Consider the following 25,315-nt stretch of genomic DNA (forward strand, 5'->3'; position numbering starts at 1 on the left):
GGTATCTGTTGAACCACTGCCAAGGGTGTGCCTTTCCTATAGGCAGAAACTCTTCCACTATATGCAAATGCATTTTATTAGTCACACACCCCTTTCCTTGAGGGGATTCTTGGATTTACTAGTTTTTAAATGTTCGGCGCGATTCTGTTATCTAGATCAGCCCATATTTTGAAGTCAGGTATGCATCTATTAATCTTGGATTTATCTTTAAGAATTTGATGTCTTGTATTGATCGTTTATGAATTGACTGAATAAATTGGCATGATACACTCAAAAAATATTTAGTTTTGCTCGTTCAAACTACTTATTTAAAATGAGCTGAAACAACACAATTTTTAAGATTTCATTGGGATAACTTAATTTTTTTTTATGTTCAATCCACATAAATTAGTTAAAAGTGTTAAGTTAACTTAATAGATTTGTGTTGGGACAACATGAATGAATTGTGTGGAGCCCTGCATTTTTTACAGTGTACACATTTACCTGGCTAATAAATTGTTATGTTTTGAACTATTCAAACAGAGTTCGTGTTATTATCTCTAGTAAATTACGTTAAGTCCATAGCACCAAAAGCACCTGTACAGATTAGTAACAGACTAAAACACGGTAGACGAGCAGCGTGGCACTCTATACGATGTTCTTAGAGCTTCGACTAACACATTGGCATTAATTCATGTATACTGAGACTGTAAAAGTTTATCTATACAGGGGATAAACCTTCATCTCTAAACTTACAATACTATGTGGATAGTATAGTGATTACTCAAAGTTACTAATAGTTTAAGTGTGACTGGTCTGCTTAATTCTAATGATCATTATATGTCTAAATAGCTCTGTTTGATTTAGTAGATAGCAGCTATATGGGGACCACATAAAAAAATATCCTAATCTGAGTAAGTTGGGTTCTGCCTATTTAGGATAGATGTAAATCTCCACTGTTTAGTGACCAAGACTGACGAAAATAACTTTATCAGGGATTTATAAATGAAGTAAAGTGAGGATAAATATATTATTTTTCTAAACCACCTCATACTAAAATGGGAGTCAGATATAATTCAACATTGTGCACTGGCAAGACTGAACATGCAGTGAACTTTCGTCCACGTAGACACAGTCATCGGACCAACTGGCTGAACCTTGCAAAGGTAAAAAGTATTAATCGTGTTTTTACATGGTCTTAAATTTTGTTCAAGTATTGTCCAAATTGTTTGACCCCTAAAAAATTATTAATTATACTAATAGTGTGCTGGATGCATGTTGTTCTGGCCTAGGTGCTTCCGGCCAAGCACCTCCGTCGGGGTGATGTAATTTGCGACAAACACGGGAAGGTGAAGTGACGCTCTTCACATGTAGCGAAACCATAGAGCGAAACAGACAGCAAATGGGAAAGAGTAAGTTCGCGTACTCCTGGTTGGACTGGAGAAAGACGAGTTTAAACAATGGCTGAAGCCCGTCGCTGAAAACAACACCGTAATTTATTATTTTAAGCTTTGTTTCTTCCGAGCTAATCTGAGTTCTGTTGCATGGTTGTGCTTCATTGATTTATGTAACTACAACTGTTTATTAACAACTGTTTGAGTTAAAGGTTTGATACTGATAAAAACTTGAAGTGGTCTTAAAATATTCTAAAAAGGTCTTTAAAAAGTCTTTAAAAGGTATTGAAATTACCTTTAGGATTCCTGCATACACCCTGTACTTATTTATCATTATACTTACACATTGTTTTAAGCCCCTACTACTTTTTATTATCATATTTGCCAAATAAAAATGTAAATTTATTTCGCATATGATAAAATTTTAGATAATTATTTATTTATTTAGACATTATTTTAAGGTGTCCTTGTTTTGCATTTACTTACTGTAGTAATTAATTACGCATAATTGCATATATCTAACCCTAAACCCTAAGCTACATTCTAACCCTAACCATATAGCAAGTACATGTAAATAATTCATATTACTCAGCAGGTAAATGAGTAGTTACACTGTAATAAGGACACCCTAAAATAGTGTAACCCAATTATACTGTAGTAAATAAATGAGATGAATATAAAATGAATTATTTTAATCGTCAGACCTGATGTTTGTTGAGTTCAGCCACACGGCGGGTCCACTCCTCTTCAGTCATCTCCTGATCCCCTTCAGTGTCAAAAACCGGGGTTTTCTCTATGGATACAACCAGTTCATTAGCAAATCCAACCGGTAGTTCTCTTCTGGGGAAACGTTCACACATTTAACACATTTTGACAAGGCACATTTCCGTGGCCCTGTATTTTGTTTGTGTTCTATGTTTTCTGGAATATAACATATTCATTCGTTAATTTTCCTTCAGCTTAGTCCCTTTATTTATCAGGGGTTTCACCGCCAACTATTATGGTATATGTTTTACACAGCTGAAGCCTTTCCAGCTGCAACCCAGTATTGGAAAACACCCATACACTCCCACAATCATACACTATGGTCAATTTAGTTTTTTCCCAATTCACCTAGAGAGGATGTATTTGAACTGTGGGGGAAACTGGAGCACCCGGATGAAACCCACTCCAACACAGGAAGAACAAGCAAACTCCACACAGAAATGCCAACCGACCCAGCCTGGACTTGAACCAGTGACCTTCTTGCTGTAAGGCGACAGTGTTAACCAGTGAGGCACCATACCGCCTGAATAGAACTTTGAATATATCTTGACATGCTGAAATGTAATTAGATATACATTTTTTTTATCTTAGTCTCCTAACACTTCCAGAGCTAAGTGCTTATGTTATGCCACTCTCCTGTCATTTATCAAAATAAGATGATAACAGATTTGCAAATTAAAGCTCACCATCACAAGTCATGGCGGTGCAGACCCAGTTTCCACAAGCGCAGACGCAGCGATTGCACTCCACCTGCGTCTCTGCACCATCCTCATATGTCTCATCTTCTAGAGCACACTCTGAAATGATACAAAACATATGTTAACCCATGCTCAGGAAAATAAAATTAGTTCTCCAAAAATATGCCATAGTTTTCTTTTTAGTTAACAGAGGACTGCCGAAACAAGATCTGTTTTTTTTCTATAAACTAAGCTAAAACCAACAAAAGCTGTTCAAACAGGCCATTTTGTGTGCATGCTTTTTTATGCAGCTGAGTCTGCAACTGAATAAGCCTGTGTCCCAGATTCCCAAATACAAAACAGGAAATTACTTTGGAATGACTGTGTTGCTACAAAGGGAAAGATAGAACATATGAATAAGATTGAAGTGTGCTGTCAGTATATTGTATAAATGTGATGTACAGTCTTATGCAAAAGTTTGGCCACCCCTGCTAATTTTCATAATTGCAAACCATAGCCTGCTGGCCCTTCCAATCAGCAATTTCATTCGGATATATTTTATTAGACAGATATATTTACATTAGAGAAAAAGCAGCATTTCATTTCTGACATAACATTTATTTAATCGACAGATGCAAAGCAAAGAAAGTCATAACACAAACAGACATGTCCCAAAATTTGGGCACCCCAATAGAATAATGGCATCTTTTGTAAAACCACCTTTTGCTGAAATAATAGCCTGTAAACATTCTTATAGTCAAGGATAAATTTCTGAAGTCTTGCTGAAGGCATTTCGAATCATTCTTTCCTGCAAAATTTCTCCAGTTCATTTAGGTTTGATGGGTGCCGAGCATGAACGGCCCTTTTTAAATCAATCCATAGATTTTCAGTGATGTTGAAGTCTGGGGACTGGGATGGCCATTCTAGAACATTGTATCGTGTCTAAGCATGAATTCCTTGGTAGATCTGGAACTGTCATTGTCCAGCTGAAACATCCAACCCTGTCATATCTTCAGCCTCTTAACTGGCTCCTGAACATTGTTCTTTAGAATCTGCTGATACTGGGTGGAATCCATGAAACCTTTCACTCTTACAAGGTTTCCAGTACCTGTGCTTGCTACACATGCATGCATGATGGACCCTCCACCATATTTTACAGTATGAGCAGGCTCTTCTTTTTCTGCCTTGCAAAGTGCCTTTCAAATGGTTGTGGCATCTGTCCACAGTATATTTTTCCAAAAGGATTCAGGCTTGTCCAGATGAGCCTTTGCAAATCTCGAATGTCTCTTCTCGAATGTTTTTTTTTTTTTGCATCACCTTCCATTGAGCTGTTCTATGTGAAGAGTGCACTGTGGAACGGTGTACATTATTACATTGTACATCGATCATTCTTCGCCTTTGCCTTTCAGATATTTTTCTTGATCTAGCACATTTTTACTTCACAAGAAAGCAAGCCTTCCATTTTCTTCCTATATTTCAGACTGTGGAGACAGAGATGTTAAACCTCTGTGAAAGCTTTTTGTATCCTTTTCCATGTTGGTGAATTATGCTAGTTTTCGGGTCATTAGGAAGTTCGTTTAAGGTTCCCATGTTGCTACTTTCTGGTTCACAATAAGGAGTAGCACAACAAAAAATCTGCTGTCATGAATATTCTTTTTCATGATTGGTTGCACATGTGTTAGGGTTGTTAAGGTTCACGGAGTCACTCGAACCAATTTTGTGTTGTAATCAATCAGTATTATGTGACTACAGGTTTTGAAATCCAGACAAAAGAAAAGGTTTCCAAACTTTCACATAGCCTTTTGTTCAGTTTCAATTTAATTTCACACATCTCAACACTGTTAAGGCCCGTGAGCACCGGGATGGTTTTTGCTCGTGTTTTCTGTCAACGCTTAACGTCTTGTGACTAAATAAAGGGCGCCGATGCGATCGTGCACACCAACGCGCCAAAACGGCAGGCGCAAAAGCGCCATTTTGAAAAAAACACCCCATGCTCATTTTTTTTTTTTGACGCTCTGCGTCAAAACCTTCTCCTCCAATCAGATTGGCACTTTTGTTCACGTGCACAGAGCTGCTGAAGTTACAGTAAACAGCACTTAGAAACGCACAAGCACAAAACTGTCGATGCGAGCGCACATTGAAGAAGATACCCAGAGGTGATATGAACGTGGAGCTGCTTATTGTTCTGTTGAACAATAATCATTTCTCCATCGCTAGAGCTGCTACTTGAACCATCCATGCTTGTTCGAGTCACCAGTTACTTTAACAACAAGCATGTGAACTTCCTCTTTTCCTCTTCTTCTGTGTTATAAGCGGGGTGTCAGAAGCTTAAAGTTGTGTAGCGCCATCTAACATCAAGGAGTGATTTTGCATACTCTTCTGCTTGACGCCAGTGAAATCGCTTTGGTTTGAATACAGAAAAACGTCTCATAAAATGCTGACGATAAACGCAAGCGAAAAGCGTCCTGGTGTGTACGAGCCATTTCACTGATCATCTCTCACAAAGAAAAACACATAATTATGCAGCCACAGAAGGGTGCCCAAACTTTTGCATTAGACTGTATATTTAAATTTGTAATGGTTTAGTTGAGTTGCTTTTTATTTACTTTTTGTATTTAGCTTCAATATTTAATGTAACACTTTATCCAATTGAATATTTATCCCATTTACATTCATTTTTAAAATCAAATCTTACATTGAGATATTAGAATAAGGTTTTGAATGGCTCTCATCATATATTATATAGTCTTTACAAGAGGTCTAAGTTGCAAGACCACTCCCGAAAGTGCGCATCTTATGTTTTTGTTAGCAGAACGTATGCTAGACAACAAAGGCATGCATATTTAAATGCATGAGAAAAAGGTAGCAGACACTGAAATGCATGAGGGAATTTTATCCTCCATTTAAGATAAAAATACTCATATGTTTGCATTTTGTAATTTTAATCTTAAGAAACAATGTTGGAATGAAATATACACACATTCAGGACAATTCATTCATTCATTTTCTTGTCGGCTAAAGGCTGATTTATACTTCTGCGTCAAACACCGGCGTATGCTACGGCGCTGACGCATAGCCCATCGCCGTGGCCGTCGCCGTCACTGACGTGCACCTCTCAAAAATTCTAACTACACGTCGCAACAACGCGTAGCGCAAGCTCTGTGATTGATCGGCTTGCTAGCGCCGACGAGTCTGGGCGGGACCGAGAGCCGCGCGAATGGCGCGAGCGATTGTTTACAAGTGTGGAGTCCCGTGAAGGAGCTCCGGATGGAAAGTTTTGTTCTGTGTTTACCTCATGGTTAAAGTTGTTGCACGTCCGCCGGTTCCTGTCTCAAAATGAGCGAGTTTGAGTCACTTGTACATCCAGGAAGTGTTCAGAATAGCAAAACAGAAGCGAAGAAACTCGACACAGAGGAACATTTACACCTCACTGCCCACTAGCGTTTTGGAAGTGTTAATGCAGACCAACTGAGACAGCGCGCAGAAGTATAAATGCACAGCCACGCGCGTTGCCTGCGCCGTGAGTTGCGCCGGTCACTTGACGCAGAAGTATAAACCAGGCTTTGGCCCTTTATTAATCCGGGGTCGCCACAGCAGAATGAACCACCAACTTATCAAGCAAGTTTTTACACAGCGGATGCCCTTCCAGCCACAACCCATCTTGGGGTAACCATCTCTGGGAAACATCCACACACACATTCCCACACACACACTCATACACTACGGACAATTTAGCCTACCCAATTCACCTGTACCGCATGTCTTTGGACTGTGGGGGAAACCGGAGCACCCAGAGGAAACCCACGCGAAGGCAGGGAGAACATGCAAACTCCACACAGAAACACCAACTGAGCCGAGTGAGGCGACAGCACTACCTACTGCGCCACTGCCTCGCCCAGGACAATTCAGCATTCAATAAATATATAGGCTTAATTTTAGAAAAATTATTAAATAACAAATTTTTTTTTTAAAAATGTCAAAATGACTGCCTCAGTTCTAGAGCTGAATAAAGATAGTTTATTGTCATCTCTGCTTCCATTAAGATCATTTAATATGCATAGAACCATTCCACCTGAAAAAAAGACCCTTTATAGTGAAAAAAGTCTACATTAAATGACTAAAAGTAAACACTTTGGGGTAACCAAAATAATTGTCCTACTTTAGAGCCTTTATTTTTATTCGCAATCTCAAACTATGTTTGAATTTCTAATTTTCCTTTACATGTAATATTTTGCTTTTTTTTTTTTTGGAGTTAATGAATATGATTTGTAAAAGTTTTAGTTACTGTGCCACTGGTTCTTAGTTTGAACATTTTAAAGTGCTTCATCTGATGCTAGAGAAAGTGGTTCCTCCTACTGAACTTTCACCTAGTTCTGCAAGCAGAGTCTATCAGCCTGAGGAACATTCTGTGGAAGAGCGGAAAACCCCATATGTGCCCACTCTCTCCCTTACACAACTGCAGTTCTAGGAAAACTGCTCGCTTTAACTGAACTAATATAAGAAAAATCTCTTTTCTGGAGGGAAAACATATCATCTGAAGAAATTTAAACGGCTTCTTCAGAGTAAAAAGCACCATGGTTCATAAATGTTCAAAGTCTGCATTGTGATCTTGCAGATGATGGAATTATGCGCTCACATAAGTACAGTAGCTCAATCCGAAGCTATCCTGTGTTTTTGTGCTACTCAGATTCCCTGAATGCACCCACATTTCTCGCTAGCTGAATAAAGTATTTATAATTCTGCCATAGACAGAAGCATAACAGACAGAGACTTACTTTTCTCAGGAGGGCTGAAGCCTGGTTTCAGGCAGTTGAGGAATTCGTCAAAGCTCAGTTTCCAGTCTGCGTTCTCATCTGAGAGCTCAATAAGAGCGTCCACACACAGACTCCTGCAACACACACACATGGATTATTTGTACTACACTTTTAGGAAAAACAAATATAAAAATGTAGTTATTATCAGAATTTAATGTTCAACTTGTTTGTGTGTTTAATGCACTATTAAGCTAGCCAGATAAACAGCTGTGCAGTGAAATGTGTGTCTGTTATTATCAGTGTTTGTAGATGGAGTGTTTTCCCCTCAGGCTCATCCTGACACACAGATGGACACAATATCCTTTACTGTGAGAGAAACAGGAAGAAGTCCTAGGAGATGACAGAGATGGTTAGGATGATTATAACTATGGTGTTGGCTGGTGGTTTGTTCACTCAGAAATGCTCATTCTTTTCTCGTTTAGACAGTAACAATATCTTGGCTTCTCTGTTGCATTCCACAGTACAGCTGTGGTTAAACTGTGCAGATCTGATTATGCATGAAGACCAGAATGTGTCCCAGCAGACTGTAGTTGTACACTAACTTTCAAAACATTGAAGTCAATCACATTATTGTGCGCTTGTTTCTTTATTCACCCTCCAAGAAAAGAAAAAGTTTTATCACACATTTTACATAATATCATTAAAAACATTATGATATGTTAACTTGCTGCTCTTTAAAAAAATGGAAAAACTGCTATTTTTGTGGTAAATACAACCTAGGCTCATTCTGAAAACATACCACTGTATACATTTCTGGTGAGTGCAAAATACGTACCAGGAGGTACGTTTTTGTTTTCACAAATCCTACAGAGGCCGCTGTGTACCCTTTTTTACATCTCAAATTTCTCTTGTAAGTGCCATTCGTGCATGCTCTTCTCACGTTAATCCACTAGAGCAGGGCTATTCAATTAGTTTGTCATAGGGCCGGTTCATGAAAAGCATCCCAAACGATGGGCCGGAGAGATATGACTTGCTATATGAGTGACGACACAACAGCTTATAAGAGCCAATATGCTGTATTTGTGCTCATAAGACACCCACGTTGGCTTTTTCAACATTAAAATGTTAATATATTGTATTTTAAAACAACTGCATTGTCCAATTGACTTTTTTTTTTTACTTTCAAAATGTTGTAATTTCACACAACAAAAGCAGTGCATTGCTGAAGTAGGCTTTTTCTACATTCAGACACATACATATGTTGTTTTGAACAACATCACAATTAGTGATGCAACATTATAGATTTTGGTTGTACGATTATATAGTCTGAATAATCATGCTTTCACGGTTATCACGTAAAATGTAATTTAGAACAACAAGCTTCATATTAGGGAAGTAGCTATTTAGATTAACTGTTGTTATCATCTGGGTTCATCCATACACAATCATTTTAATAATAACTCGTCTAACATATCTTTTATTTACATTGCACTAAAAGGCACGCACAACTCTCACCATGAGATGTTTTCTACAGCGTGCGCCCGGACAGAGGCAAGCGTGTCGCTCCGCATGTGCGCGCATATTGTCATTCTTTCATTAGAAATAACAAACTTGTAAGTGGAAAAGACGTGATATGGGAACGACTGCTGCTATAGTTAATCCGATGTGCATGCGTAGTAGCCTTGGTGTATATACTTGGAACTTTAAACTAGGGCACAGTTGGCAACTTGTCATAACTTTTCCGTGCAACAGAAATGCGGCTTAGAGAAGCCTTTATGATTAATTAACTGTGACGAATTAAAGTGCAGGTAATAGTGAAATCAGCTAATCGTTGCATCCCTATTAATGATTATAGTGCATTGTACAAAGGGCATGTTCTACAAAACCTATCCAAATGTTTTCGGCTGTCTGCACCACTCGCTTATGGTGACTCACGCTCTGCGCAACCTTCAACTGCAGCTCATGCTGTATTGAACAGACGCACGTCACTTCATAACTATAGCAGCCGTTTTTCAATTGAACTAAATTTATTTTTGATGTCTTGGTCACACTATTTGGAGGACCAGAACAAACTGCCTCGGGGGCCGGGTTTGGCCAGCGGGCCGCCAATTGAATAGCCCTACACTAGAAGCTGCTGTCGACTCGCCTTCACTAAACCCAACCAATAGTGTTTTCAAAAGCATCGATTGGCCTGCCCACCTACTCCCTAAAACCCATCCGACAGTTTTAAAAAGCAATCCAGAAAAAGAAAAGCCCTCGCCTGATTTTTACTACTTTTTCAGATTTGACTATGTTCTCACCCTGTTATTTATTTGTTTATTTTATTTTTGGCTTTTGTTTTTGTTTTGATTGTTTTTGATTCAAACCCCGTCATTGTTTTCAGCTCCTCTCTGCATCTCAATTCCACGGACGTACATGGCGAGTTAAATGCAAACTGGTAACAGCAGGAAAGCCGTCCAAACGGAGGTAAGCAGTCAGCTGCTAAGCACAAAAACAACCCAAGCTCATTCTGGAAATGTAGCCCTGCGGACGTTTCTGGAGACCGCGATTTACGTGGCCGGAGGTACGTAAGGCCGCGTTTAGTTTTTTTCGAGTGAACGCTGCGGGGCGGTGTGGTGCCGCTCCGCCCCTCCTCTTAGCGCTCGCCGGCTGAAGGCTCGCCTCCGAGTGGAGGGCTTTCCCAATGCAACCAGTTTGTCCGCTTAGTTCACAGCGTTGCGTCGGCGGAGCGGAGGCCCCGGAGGAGGAGGAGGAGCCGGCCTCGGGGACGACGACCGGGATCGAGTCCGGGGAACAGCGGTTCCAGAAATCAGGTAAGACGAAAAACGGAATCCGAAAAATAAGGGCGAGAACGCGGCGGGATCCGAAAACGCGGTCGAAATCGAAGACGAGGGCTTTTGCTTTTTTTTTTTTTTTCTGGACGGCTTTTGCAAATCGTCGCTCGTGTTTAGGGAAGAAGGAGGAGGAAGAGGAGGGCGGCCGAGTCGGCCGATCCGGCGGCTTTTCGCGCGAGAACGGCGCGGGCGCGAATGGCGCGCGCTCCCGAGAGGCGCCCGAGACGCGAAAAAGCGCGCACAGTGGCCTCTCGCGGATCCGCAAAAACAAAAAATGCTCGAATACGTACCTCCCGGGACGTAAATCGCGGTCCGCAGAAACATCCGCGGGGCTACGTTTCCACAATGAGCCCGGGTTGCACAAAAAACAACCGCTAGCATTCGTTGTAAACACGAAATGCAGCCATATAAACTTCTGTCTACATAATTCATGATCTCCAGAAATGTATATAGGGCTAACTTTTCAGAATGAGCCTATGTTGTGTAAATGGGATACATTTTCATTTTTTCAGGCTCCTCTGAGGACATTTCAGATAAGAGCATCTATTTAAAATAAATTGCAGAGTAGTTGTGTGAGTAAGTGAGCGAGTGAGTGGGTGTTTGTGTTTTAACCTGAGTAGGCGGTTGTTTTCCTCTTCGGCATAGGAGCTCATCTGAACGGCTGTCTCGTTGTGCTGGATGAACTTGAGCAGCTCTGCAGAATCCAGCTGAGAGTCTCCATTATCATAATTCTGCAAGAGACACAAGAGCACATTGAAAACTTGTTTCATGAACTCATTGTTGAAATCAGAGCAAGTAATCATAAACATGACGTCTCATTCTGCTACACTTTAATGTCTGCATTGTAATGAATTATTAATTCAACCAAAATAATAACAATAATCTTTAACAGCTAAAGACTATTAACAATTTTTTTTGTTAGTCAAGAAGGTTAAGACAATAAGTATGGGATAAGCCAAATTTACAGTGAGGAAAAAGATAGATGTTTGTTAGAATATGCTTGTTGCTGCTTTAATGCCACAAAATGTAAGTTTCTAACAGCCCTTCACAATTCCTTGTGTCCTGTTTTATTCATGGATAGTCACTATCCTGCAGATTTCAGCTGCATCTAACAAACATATCTGAACCAGCTGATGGTGGTTTGGTTCCACCATCTCCTAGTAGTCAGTCAACGAGTAAGTGAGGTAAGGGCATTAAAATTTGGAACCTAACACAAGGCAGGAATACTAGAAACCTTCCAGACCTATGTGTTAAAGTTAAAGGGCCCTATCATACACCCGGCGCAATGCGGCTAATGCGCAAATGTTATTTGCTAGTTTCAGCTTGACGCAAGTGTCGTTTTGCTGTTTTGCACCATATTGTTTAAATAGCAAATGCATATGCAATGCCCATAGGCGTTGCCCATAGGCGTTCTGTTCTAAAAAGGAAGGCGTTCTGGGGCGCACTGCTGGCGCGTTGCTATTTTGAGAAACTATAATAGATTTTTCATTAGACCAAAACAAACCCGGTCTAATCTCCAGCGCAGAGTTGCCTACACACAAGATGTAGAGCAATACGTAAATATCTTCACATATGAAAAAATTTAAATATTAAGGATATATATAGGATATAATAAGAATATATATGGGATATAAATATAAAGGATTAAAATATTACAAAACATTATTTTCTAGCCTACATAAATATGAAAAATCACTGCTTTTTTGTCTTCTTCATCTCTGGAGGCTTTTTCAGTTCATTCATAACAATTTGCTTTTGTATAATGTTATTATTATTAGCAGTATTATTTATTATATCCATATTTATATTTGTTTTATTAAAAACAGGCTTAGATTTGCCCACCTGCAGGTTTTAGACCATATGGGGCACAGCATGTGTTTTAGGATATAACTCAGGTTTTTGAACACACTTTGTTATTATTGTTCATTTATTCGTTTGCTGGAAATTAGAACTGAATTTAGAAATAGTTTTGAAACAAATATTTGTGATTAACAAACAAAATTAATTGTTTATAGGCTAACTGATGTCTGTGCGTAAAGGTTTTCCTATATCACGAGAGCGAAAGTTAAAGTAGATCGATTATCTCTTATTCTTGAGCGGTAGATGCTCTGTTTAACTGTTTTCTGTTAAAAAAAACTGTTAACTGTTTGCTTGTGAAATGCTCAGTTTTTCCACTTACACTTACTTTACGTCATGTAAATAGCAAATGGGCTTATGGCGCAACGCAAGGCTCTTAAAGGGAATGGGAGATGAGACTCTGATTGGTTTATTCTCAAACACACCTATAACTCATCAAGAAAATAAACTCAACCCTTTTAGACCATCCACCATGGCGCAAAGTGGATTTTGGATTTTCTTAAATTAGCAAATATGGATTCTGACACGCCTTGAATGTGTTTGCGCCCTGCGGTTTCCGTTTTGCGCATGGACCGTCAAAATAGAGCCCAAAATCTTGAAAAGATTGGTCCTTCGGGATCAGGATTAAACACAAAACAGAACAAGGTCAATGTTCGTTCAGCCATTGACAAAATATCCTGTGACATTCTTTTGGACAGACTCTCTTCTATTGGTATCGGTAACAACCCTCAACTGATTTTATTCATACCAGGCCACACTCATTTCATGCAGTTAAAATCTTTTGCCTCACTGTCAGTCCTGTCAATAGCCCAGGTGTGCCACAGGGCTCTGTCTTGGCTCCCCTGTTGTTTATCATTTACCTTTTACTCTTGGGCGATATCCTCTACAACCATTAGATCTAATTTCACTGCTATGCAGATGACAACCCAGCTCTACCTGTCAACCATGCCCTACTCAAAACTCTCACCATCATCCCTTACCATTAGCCTTTCAGATATTAAATCCTGGTTCACTTTAGGCTTCCTAAATTTAAATGACAATAAAAACAGGACCTTGACTTATCATAGGTACTGGATCAACAGTAAACAAATGCTATACATTTTCTTTTCACACTCACAACTCCGTCATCTCCCCATAACCTAAGGTTAGGAGCCTGTGTGTGCAACATAATTTCTTTCACTTTCTTTGTTTATAATGTTACCAGATCTGTTTACTTCCACCTTTGAACATCAATCATTTATGCCCTACCCTGACACCTCACTCCACTGCCATTCTCATTCTCAGCTTAGTCACTTCTCCTTTAGACTACTGCAATTCCCTTCTGTTTGGCCTTCTGTATGAAACTCTCCATAAATTACAGCTGGTACAAAATGCAGATGCTGGTATTATGACAAGCAGCCCTCTATTCTTCATGCTAGGCTCGTTCTACAACAGCATCATTGGCTCCCCATCACTTGCAGAATTATATGCCTGCAAACTACTTCACACCTTTAAAGCTGTTCGAAATCTTGTCCCTTTATTCCCCTCTAACTGCACCTGCTTACACTCTTAGATCCTCTTCTTCACAATTATTTCTTTCTTCCTTGTTACTAAGGGGATCATTGGTTTTCAGTTCCTCAGCTTTGGAACTTACTCCCTTCTGACCTTCATTATTTTTAACTCTCTTTCAGCCTACTTTCCCTGAGCTTAACTGCATTTTGTCTTTGTTTATCTATTTACTATTTTGTTGTACGGTGACCTTGAGTCTCAACAGCCTGATCTCACAAGAAAATGTAAGTATTTTAATTTTTGTCAGTTTAGTGGCTAATTCGTACAAATTCGTACGAGTTCGTCGATTTTAAAAAGACGGTGTGGCACCCAATCCCGCCCCTAAACCCAACTGTCATTAGGTGATCAGCAAATCGTACTAAATTGTACGAATTAGATCGTACGAATTCATACGAGTTAGCCACTAAATCAAAAAGTTATGAATTGTGTTGGTATCAAGAAAGGCACCTTTAAGTAAAAACATTATTATTTGTTATTGTTTGGTGAAAGGAACAGACATTATTTTCCATCAATCCAGCTTCAACTGGTTATCTGGGGCCGAGTTGCTGGGGCAGCAGTCTTAGCAGAGAACCCCAGACTTCCCTTTCCCTGGACACTTTCTCCAGCTCATCCAGGAGGATCCCTAGGCTTTCCCAGACAAGCAGAGAGACATAGGGCGCACTTACACTATACTATCCGAACCGTGCCCAGGCCCGTTTCCCGGATCATTTGAGAAGTGTGAGTGCGCTGAATCGGGCTCAAGCACGGTTCACTTGGCCGGCCCTGGCCCGGTTGGAAGAGGTGGGCCTGAGCACGGTTCACTTGGGCTTTGGTGAGGTACGCTTGTGTGTGAGTGCAAAACGTGCCAAAGCCCGAAACTGAAAGCGAGACGTGACTTTTAAGGGACTGTTTCATATGGATTTATTAATCATTCTTACTGTTCAATGAACGCAAACTGCCGAAGTTTATTAAAGACGCAAACTCCTCACTGCACGACAGCTGCGCACTTTCAGCAAACCTCCTCATTTCTGCAGCACGAGGCCTTTATGATTGTTTATGAGCGTCAAAAGTGGTGGATCTGTTCAGCGTAATATCTGTCTGCGTGTCACCGCATCCCTAAGGACTGTTTGGTGAAATATTTGACTGCATGTCACTGCATATCAAACCGACTGAAACGATATAACTAGAGAAACTTCCACTGTGCTGAGCGAGAGCGCTCACTGAACAGCGCAGCATCAATGACGTAAGCGCACCCAGACCCGATTGTAATGTGAGTGCGGGCCGTCGGGGAGACGGGAGGGAGGACAAGCATGCTTTGGCCTGGTTCAAGGCAACTGTACATAGTGTGAGTACGGCCATAGCCTCTACAGCATGCCCTGGATCTTCCCCTGAGCCTCCTCCTAGTGGAACAAGGTATAGGAGGCATCTGAAACAGATGCCCGAGCCACCTCATATCAATAACTTATCTCAATGTGGAGGAGCAGCAGCTCTACTTCGAGTTCCTACTGGGTGACAGAGCTCTTAACACTATCACTAGGGGTGTGCTCTGCCAGCCAGCAAAGGAAGGTCAGCTCAGCTGCTTGCATCAAGGGGTGAGAGGAGGAATGTAGTTTGACCTGTAAACTACAGCTCTGTTTCTTCATCACCACTACAGACTGTTATATATTGACTGCATTACTGCTGCTGGTGCACCAATCTGCCTGTCAATGACATGTTCTATCATTCCCTCACTTCTGAACAAAACCCCAAGATACTTGGACTCCTTCACCTGGGGCAGTGACTCTCCTCCAACCTGGAGCCAGCCACCTTTTTCTGGTCGGGCACCATGGCCTCAGATTGAAGATGCTGATTCTCATTAGCAAACCATCCCAGTGCTTGCTGAAGGTCCAGATCTGATGGAGCCAACGGGATGAAACCCTGTGGTCCATAAATCAGACACCCTCTGACCCAATATACATTTATAATAATATTATTATGAATTACTAAAAAATCTTCATTCTCTCACTCTCACTATCCTTCATCTTTGTCCCTGATTTATCAGGGGTTGCCACAATGGAGTGAACCACCTATTACTCTAGCATAGATTTTATGTTGCAATGCCTTTGCAACTGCACTAATAAATGTTATTATTATAAATTAAGTCCTGTATATTGTTTTTTACATAAAACTTTTGCAATTTGTGCACTTTGCTAGCAGGTTCAATGAGGTTATAGTTTGTATTTCCTACGAAGAGGATAACAGGAAATAACTCTCCCTGACTGAAATGAGAGATGCAGCAGACCAGACTCTGACCGCTGTGAGGTTATCATGTCTCTGCGTAGGTGCTGCACTGAAGTTTACTCTGAGCAGATAGTCTGATGACTGATAGGTGTGATCATCTCTGCTATCTACCGTATCCTCAGCTCTCTGCTATCTCTATTTCAGCTGCTGTCTGCAAATGTGTGTGCAGCAGCAGGTCCATATGAGGCATGAAGGAAGACTGCGTGCTACAGTACAGAGACACTTTTCACATATCCAGGCTTCTGAGAAGCAGACGTCATCATAGTTTGGTAACTGCAATACTGACTGAGAAATTGATTATGTTGCTCAGAAAAGACTAAGATTTACTAAACAGAAGGAGTTAGAGTTAAATTAGAATGAAAGTGCAACCCCAGGTACAATCCCATACAAGTGTAATCTACTGATAATGTGGAAATTAAAAAACGCAGATGCTGCAGGTCATTACCATAATGTCTAACTTGGCACACAAAGTAGTACAAGTTAGCTTGCAAAGAAGATATTAATCAATTTCTGTAATTTAGCAACAACAAAAGGTGCATTTAAAGTTAAGACATGGGCTGTTTCTCAATATGCGTTCTACAGCGGTCTTGCGTCTTCGTGTTCTCGTGCAACGTCATCATCAGCTGCCTAAGTTCAGTTCCAATACCCAAGACCGTAAGTACGACGTGAAACTTCCCGTATGAGATCTTGATATCGAGGATGCACCAATGCAGACTTGAGCATCAAACTCGCTCTGGAAGTCCCTAAAGTTATTGCGACTGGAGGTAGGAAGCGCAGCATTTTATTTAGATTTATTATTAAAGTTCAGATTTATCATTTATTTACCTCAGGAGTTTCCCTAAATGAAACGTTGAAAGTAAACAAAACCATGAACATCTTAATAAAGGAATAAACACATTAAGAGTGTTTGTTTGCATAAATTCGTTTTAAAATATATTATACTTATATTGTGCAGCGTATATTTATGACGTTTTTATGCAAAGTATATTTTGAAAAGGGGAAAAACAATAAATCGTTGTATGAATGTTTAACTAATTTACCATTTAAAATGCGTGAAGGTCATGTGACCATCAGACAGCATCTCATTTCTCAAAGGACACGTTCTCGGCTCTCACGGTCTCCTGAGTTCTTTCTTCTGAGGACAACTGGCAAGACCGTTCTCCACAAGAACGCAAGTCTGTTCTCTGCGTTTTTGGAATTGAGAAACAGCCATGGATTTCAGGGGTGTTAAACAATGGCAGATACCAGCAAACAGACTACGGCAGTCATTAGTAATCACCTCAGGATTCATTAGATACCGATTGTTCAATAGCAAATATTATGCAATATACTGATACTTGAGATATATTTTTATTCATTTATTAGATATTATAACTTATTTATTAGACTATTTGATAGCACTTCGTTTTTACATTCTTGTTTTGTATTCATATACTATATACTTGTAGTCATAGTAGTTATTACATAAACTAGGTAATAACTAGGTACTATCCCAAAACCTAGCCCAAACCTACAGTACATATTAGCTTATACAGTACAACCCTGTCGTTTATTAGGTATGTACACTTTAAGTATACATATTGTAAAATAAAGTTCAACTCAATATCCTTTGAAAGTATTACTAGTAACAATTTGTATTTTACTTGTCACAACTGATTTTGCTTAAGTCACATGTTATGGCTAACTGTAATGACTATTATTAAAGTTCAATCAAATTATAGGAATAGGCGGCATGGTGGCCCAGTGGGTAGCACAATCGCCTCACAGTAAGAAGATCACTGTTTCGAGCCCCGGGCTGGGCCAGTTGGCATTTCTGTGTGGTTTGCATGTTCTCCTTGAGTTAGTGTGTTTCGTCTAGGACCTCCGGCATGTGGTATAGGTGAATTGAAAAAAAAACAAAATTAGCCATAGTGTATAAGTGTGTGTGAATGAGAGTGTATGGGAGTTTCCCACTAATAACTAGTGGCTGGAAAGGCATCCGCTGCATAAAACATATGCTTGAATAGTTGCCGGTTCATTCAGCTGTAGCGACCCCTGATAATTAAGCCAAAAATTAATTAAATCTGTATTGTGTGATTTTACAAATATACTATTAACATGCTTGTTTACAATATCAGGGTTTTCGTGGCTCTTAAAAAAAGTATTAATTCTAGAATAGTTGGTGGTTCACTTCACTGTGGTGACCCCTGATAAATAAATAATACTGACCCAACCTAGTAGTGTCTATTGATTACATACTAGTATCTAATGAATAAGTACTAGTATTTAATAAATTAATACTCATATGTAATAAATAACAACTAGTAGCTAATCAAAAGGTACTGGTATCGAACAAATACATACTATCTAGTGATTAAGTATACTAGTATGTAAAACAGCATATTATTACGTCAGTATGTAACTAGTAACTTATGGAAACCTACACGAATGGAATATATTTCCATTTCCATTTTATTAAGGTATATCCATATAAATGGCCCACTCTGTACATTAAAATAATATAAAATGAAAAAATAAAACCCTAAGATTTCTCTTAACTGGAGAAATGTGACATTTAGTCTTTGCAAAGTGATTAAACTGCACATACAGTTTAAACAGTCGTATACAGTTCTTCAGCTCATATAGACACTTATATCAATGATGACACATAAGCTACTTTGAAACATGTACACATCATACTCTGTTTAATCTTATCTCAGCAGTTTGTCGGAAGACTGTACTCTGCCTCGTACAGCTGATGTAGTCGTGTTCACCAATAAACTAGAGGTAAAGGACATGTTAACGACTGAGTCAAACTTACAGGATTTCTTCTCGACCATTCACTGGAATAGTTCACATAAAAAATTGAGCATTCCCCAGCTTCATCACACAAGAAAATGCAACTATTTTATGTGTTGGCAGAAAAATGTGGCACCCAAAAATGAACATTAACGCGCAATTCACCCTTCTTTGTGTGAAGTATAGGACTTTGTTCTGTTTATAATAGTTTTATATTTTATCCTGTGTCTCCATGCTGTAAAATGTTGTTGAATAGTGGATTTTATTTTGAAGTTTGCAAAAGTGCATAAATCTCAAAGCAAGGGGTTTTTTGATGTCCTATGAAGCTAATCAATGTGTTTTTGTAAAAAGATACTGTAAACACACAAAATGCGTGACTACAGTATATGACAACCCAAGATGCATTGGTAGCTAAAGCTCCGGTTATATATGCAAACTGTGGAAACCACGTACTGCAGATTTGTAGACAATGACGAACTACAAACAACTAGTTGTCTTGGTATTATTGTGCACTGTTATTCAGTACGTTACACTTACAAAGTCACATACACGTGTCTAGCGGTGTTACATCCAGCATCATACATTGTATGCATCTGTCGTGCAGAACATGCATTTAACCACCACTGGAAGTTAATAATTGGAGTTTATATTTTAAAATGAAAGAGCCCCTATTTTGCATTAAAAAGATCATATTTGGGTTTAGGGGTCTCCAACAACAGGCTAATATGCATGCAAGGTCAAAAACACACTTTCATCGTCTTATAATATGCACTTATTTTTACCTAATTATCTAAGCGACTCCCTTATTAATTTGTTCCCAAACCCCTCTTTAGCGCGAAGCTTATCTGCAGTGATTGGTCTGATGATCCAGTCTGTTGCGATTGGTTGACTGCATTCAGCACGAGACAGAGAGAAATGCCCACCACAGCTACAGTATGAAGTAGTAGAAAGTATGTGAGAGCCCAATGCATGAATGCAATAAAGCAATGCAGTTACACACAAGAAAATTACTCTTAACCCTAACCCCAAGTAATAACAGCCACACATATTCGGCATTATTCCACACAGTGGCAAAAGTTAAACTATTTTGAAAATTGGCCACGTTGCGTGTGTGAGGAACTGCTGATGGTGGCCATCGCAAAGACAAACAGCAGAGGATCAACGGTTCAGAAACGCATTTAAATAGGTAAAGGAAGAAGCAAGCGTCGTGGTTTTGTATGCAATTTGTGAACAGCCCCATACAGATTTAACCTGAGAGATACAGTTCAAGCACTGACCTATAATCGATGCTTGATTACAAGCCACTCGGGTAGATTACAACTTATAACACACAATTAAACACATATTTTGCCAACTATACAATACAAGGCAACAATTTTAATGACGCTTACACGTTATGATCTGGAGGAAGAATAAACTGGTCCGTATGAACTGTAAAAGTTACTGATAAAATCCCAAAGTCTCTGCTGCTCCTTTAATAGCAAACGCCTGTCAAATTCCGTGTTGCAGCGTAGGTTATTGTATCAAAAATCAGAAAAATGACAGGAACAAACACAGCACTAAATTGGCTATACTGTGGATTTGTTGTGAAAATGAACTTTAACCCTTTATTCCCCGCAGCCGAATTTCCATCTGTCTGTGATCGTCATCTTCGCGTCATGATCAGTCCTGTGATCCCCCGCGCCTCTGCCAGAGTCTGAAGTGAAAGCGCGTTCACATTTTACCGGAACTGGAAGTATATTTGGTGATATACCATATAGACGTCGATGCTATCAAACAAAAGATCCAAACCCAATTCGATTCGTTTATTCGACTCTGAGTCAACTATTTTGCTAAAGAATCAATCATTTTAAAAAAGGTGCACTTTTAGATTTAAGCCTCAGCTGGATGTTCACTTTGAGCTGTGTTGCACTCTGCGTGGAAGCTCGTTTTCAAAAACCCATAACAGGGGCTCTTTAAGTTTAGTTTGATGATTTATGCACATTTAGAAGCTTCAAAAAAGGGTCACTACCCAACCCCATTATAGAGCATGAAAAAGCCAGTATAATATCTTTTACTACTCTGACTTTGTTCATCTGACAAAAAAAAAAAATAATAATAATAGTAATAATAATAATAATCTACACCAAGAGTTGCTTGAGGTTGAGTTAATTATGAGGTGACTTTTATCTAAAAAGTAGTCTTTGAATTTGTATGAAAACAAACAATTTGTAAAAGGAAGTATGTCCCCAAACCCCAAATCATTGGGGGATAAGCAAATCATGTTAAAATGTACGAATGAGACAGTAAAAAGGCCCAGGGTGATTCTGAAAACGTACCGCTGTACATTTCTGGAGAGCGCCAAATACGCACCAGGAGGGACCTTTTTGCAGTTTTTGTTTTCATGAATCCACCAGAGGCCGCTCTGTACACTTTTTCAGATCCCAGATTTCTCAAACGAGTGCCATTCATGCCTGCTGTTCTCATGTAAATCCATCAGAGGCTACTAGTCGACTGACTGACTGACTGACTGACTGACTAACTGAGTGATTGGCTGACCCACCCTCCTCCTTCCCTAAACCCAACTAATAGGCTGCGTCCCAAATCAGCTACTATTCAGTAAGTACTGCATTTGAATTTAAATGTACTACTCGGCTGTAAAAAAAAAAAAGTATATTCAGTATAAATGGAACACAAACGTACTTTAACCGCCATTTTGTCATCATCACGTTACCTGCCCATGTCAGATTCCCTCCCATTCGTGAATTCTCTTATGGTGCATCATGGGATAGAGCTCTTCAGAATCTCGCCGGAGGTAATAGGTCAATAGGTTACTTCTCGCATACTGTTTTTCGAATTCTATAAATTAGGACATACTACTCAGCTCGCATACCATTTTTAGCATATTATATAGTATGGAAGTATGCGATTTCGCAGCCATAGTGTTTTCAAAAGCACTGATCGACCCGCCCACCCACTACCCTAAACCCAGTTTTCATTTTTTACCACATTCTCAACCTGTTATTAACTTTTTAATTTACCTTTTGGCTTCTGTTTTTGTCTTACCCACTTTCTGGAACCGTTCTACTTCTGGCTACATAATTCACAATCTCCAGAAATGTATATCGGGGGATGTTTTCAGAATGAACGTTGTTGCCATTAAATTAAAAAGTTACAAACTGCCATGAAATTGTGTTGAAATGGACATTTAATGTAAATGTAAATACAATACAATATATTTTAGCAATATGTTAATCTCTTTTTCCCCCATACAAAGAAAGGGGTTTATATAAATCCCACTGGCTTCTAATGCATGATTATTCATTTAGTTATCAAATTAATTTTTGTGTGAACTAACCTATGTTGTCTGAACTTCAACTCTTTGAGAGAAAGATGTCTAGGCACACGTACAGTAAGACACTGATCTGAGCAAGCATATGGATTATTGGTCTGCAGATAGTGGTCAGTCAGATTTATGGATTGTGCTGGCAGCTGCAGAGGCTTGTTCTCCAGCTATCTTTAGCTGTGCAAGTGCAAAGGTGAGCTAATATTGAAACAGACTGATCCATCAAAAGACCCTTCAAACCGCTGCTATGCAAACAGACGTCATTTGAGAGTATTTTACACGCCTTGGGAGGCTGTCAGAAAAAATTATGTGGTGCTTCCAGAAGGCACTTTGAAGAGCAGCAGGAGGGCGCAGAAACTCCCCGTGGAGGCTAATATACAAAAAAAGCCTGACGCTGAAGAAACTAAAGCAAACTGATGCTGCAACAAATGCCTTTAGTTTCAAGAGTGCACTTCAGTGTGATAGCAATGTGAAGGAGAGATCAAACATTTGTGTTTGTAAATTTGTAGATATCTGGAATTCGTTTTGTATTCTCTATAGATTTTGTCTTTACATGGTATTTATATAGAAGACATTTTTGAAAGGTTACAGAAAAATACTTCAGATGAACAGTGTAAAAATGGAGTACAACAATGTGATTCCACCATACAGTTGATTAAGAATTACAAATGTATTTTAATTACAAGTTTGCTAAAATGGTGTGTCTAAATGTGCATCGACTAATTAATTGTACACTAATTTGCATAAAAGTAACATGTTTGCATTTGCTAACTAATTGCTAATTAATTAGTGTCTAAGGCTTTTATTATATAAATATATATACATATATATATTTTTTTAATCTATTTTTATAACTTTATGGAAGAAAATACTCAGTTTGTACAGTTTAGACTTTTAAAAACATTTTAAAATTTTTTAAAACCATCTAAAGAAAATGTATTTCCCAGTGCTGGGTTTCGGCTGGGCATCTGCTATGTAAAATAGATGCCTGAATAGTTAGTGGTTCATTCTGCTGTGGTGACCCCTGGTAAATAAGAAACTAAACTGAAGGAAAATGAATGAATGAATGAATGAATGAATGAATGAATGAATGAATGAATGAATGAATGAATGGATGGATGAATGAATGGATGAATGAATGAATGAATGAATGAATGAATGAATTAATGAATAAATAAAGAATTAAAAAATGAAGAGAAATATGAATATTCAGAAGCATATAAAGAGTTGTGTTATAGCAACATTACAAAGTAAACATACAACCTGATCTAACTTACTTTTAAATGAATTTTATATTAGGTTTGTTAAGGCTTGAACACCTCTGATTCAACCACTAAAGCGCAGAAATAACTTTTACCTTGTGACCAAGCACATTGTATATCAATATACTGTACCTTTATGACAGTTCTGTCAAACAAGTTGCTATAAATACAATACTTCATGTGCTCCCTAGACTTTAGACCTAGATGTGGTGAAAAAGTGTGAAAAATATTATCACTGAGTGTTTGCCTCCAGTAATTCAAAGTCAATATAGCATATTGGCAGAGCGCACATTATAGGACTACACATTACCATTGTATTACATACACATTGCATCCCGCAGACTTAAGTAAATTAGGAAATCTGTGATTATCACATCATTTAATGATGATCTGAATGATTTCCTGAATCAAGCTCATTATCGAGCTCGATGAACACTGAAGGTGCCAATGATGATGATGATGATGATCTTCAATGCAAAAATGATTCTTACTCTTCACTTTAAAATTAAACATACAAGGAAAAAAATCCTCACAAACATAATGCCATGAACAATGTATGAATTCAAAACTTCCTGCTTTTTTTATGGCCTAAAACGTGACTAAAAAGTGATTTAAGACTTTAAGAGCCACAAAAACCTGATGCTGTAAACAAGCATGATAATAGTATATTTGTAAAATCACACAATACAGATTCAATCATTAATTTTCCTTTGGATAAGTCTCTTAATTATCAGGGGTCGAACCGCCAACTGTTCAAGCATATGTTTTACGCAGAGGATGCACTTCAACCTGCAACCCAGTACTGGGAAACACTCATACACTACACTCTCGCACTCACACATGCACTCATACAGGAGTTATGTCACTGGGGCAGTACCTTTTCAAACGGTACATATTTGTACCTGAAGAGTCCATAATGGTACCTCAAGGGTACATTTGGGTACTAATATGCACCTTTTAGGAACCACTGTGGACTATGTGGGTACCAATATGTATCTTTTATAAAGGTACTGCTCCAGTGACAGCTCCTGTACCCTTATTTCTGAGAGTGAACAACCTATTTTATTTACACTATTCGCCTATAGTATTTGGACTGTGGTAGACCGGAGGACCCGGAGGAAACCCATGCCAACAAAGGGAAAACAACTCCACACATAAATGCCAACTGGTCCAGCCGGGACTCGAATCAGCGACCTTCTTGCTGTGAGACAACAGTGCTAACCACTGGGCCACTGTGCCACCCACAATAAAGATTCTCACTGGCAAATGCATGAAATGATTGCACACACCTTAAAGTACTTGAGGAGGATATCAGTGAAGTTGGAGCCCTTGGTGAACCAGCCATCAGGAACAACCTCCGTCTGCAGCCACTCGATCACACGTCTGCGCAGCTCGTTACGATCAGCAACATAACACACGACTTCACAACACACACAGAGAACACCGAACAGAGAGTCAGAAAGAAGAACAAACAAACAACTCATATCTCTATATAACAGATGTTTACAGCTTTAGTGAATCTGGCTTTATTATTCTGGGATCCAACAGTTCACTTTAATTCTTCAGTCATACATTTTAATTGTTCTAAACTTATGATATCATGTGTGCTTGAAATATTACTTAAACTAACTTTATGAAAAGTTAATCTTTTTTTTTTTTTTGCAGTTCAAGTATTTTCTTGCAGGGCCTGAAATGAATGCCCTCCAGTGCCAAATCCATGCAAAAAAAGGCATAGACGGGTATATCTAACTAAGTTACTCATCAGTGTATGTCATTTCACCAGTTTCTCAAACTGGTTCTGGTCTATTTTATTAATGAATGATTTTCTGTAATCTGTAACATATCAGAGACTGTAAAGCCAGGAGCCGAGTCATAGACCTCTA

The 25,315-nt window shown here is 39.0% G+C and overlaps 2 protein-coding genes across 11 annotated transcripts in view; both read right to left on the reverse strand.

Moving 5' to 3' along the window:
• The window catches only part of LOC147842272 (uncharacterized), a 543,494-nt gene that overhangs the window by 393,753 nt on the left and 124,426 nt on the right, over positions 1-25,315 (reverse strand). The window lies entirely within an intron of this gene.
• fstl1b (follistatin-like 1b) overlaps positions 1-25,315 on the reverse strand; it is a 96,734-nt gene that overhangs the window by 5,060 nt on the left and 66,359 nt on the right. For 2 of the 10 annotated variants that reach the window (XM_087265997.1, NM_001039621.1), the window contains exons 6-10: positions 24,722-24,852; positions 11,016-11,134; positions 7,591-7,703; positions 2,825-2,935; positions 2,078-2,166 (exon numbers count right to left, since the gene is read on the reverse strand). In XM_087265997.1, coding sequence (XP_087122123.1) covers positions 2,078-2,166; positions 2,825-2,935; positions 7,591-7,703; positions 11,016-11,134; positions 24,722-24,852 — 563 coding nt within the window. Of the gene's footprint in view, positions 1-2,077; positions 2,167-2,740; positions 2,936-4,125; positions 5,831-6,377; positions 10,093-10,765; positions 11,135-24,721; positions 24,853-25,315 lie in introns of those variants that run through there. The other 8 variants (XR_015498734.1, XR_015498733.1, XR_015498739.1 and 5 more) reach the window with 6 other exon arrangements.

This window comes from Danio rerio, chromosome 9 (genome assembly GCF_052040795.2).
Source record: "Danio rerio strain M-AB ecotype USA chromosome 9, GRCz13ab, whole genome shotgun sequence".
NCBI lineage: Eukaryota > Metazoa > Chordata > Actinopteri > Cypriniformes > Danionidae > Danio > Danio rerio.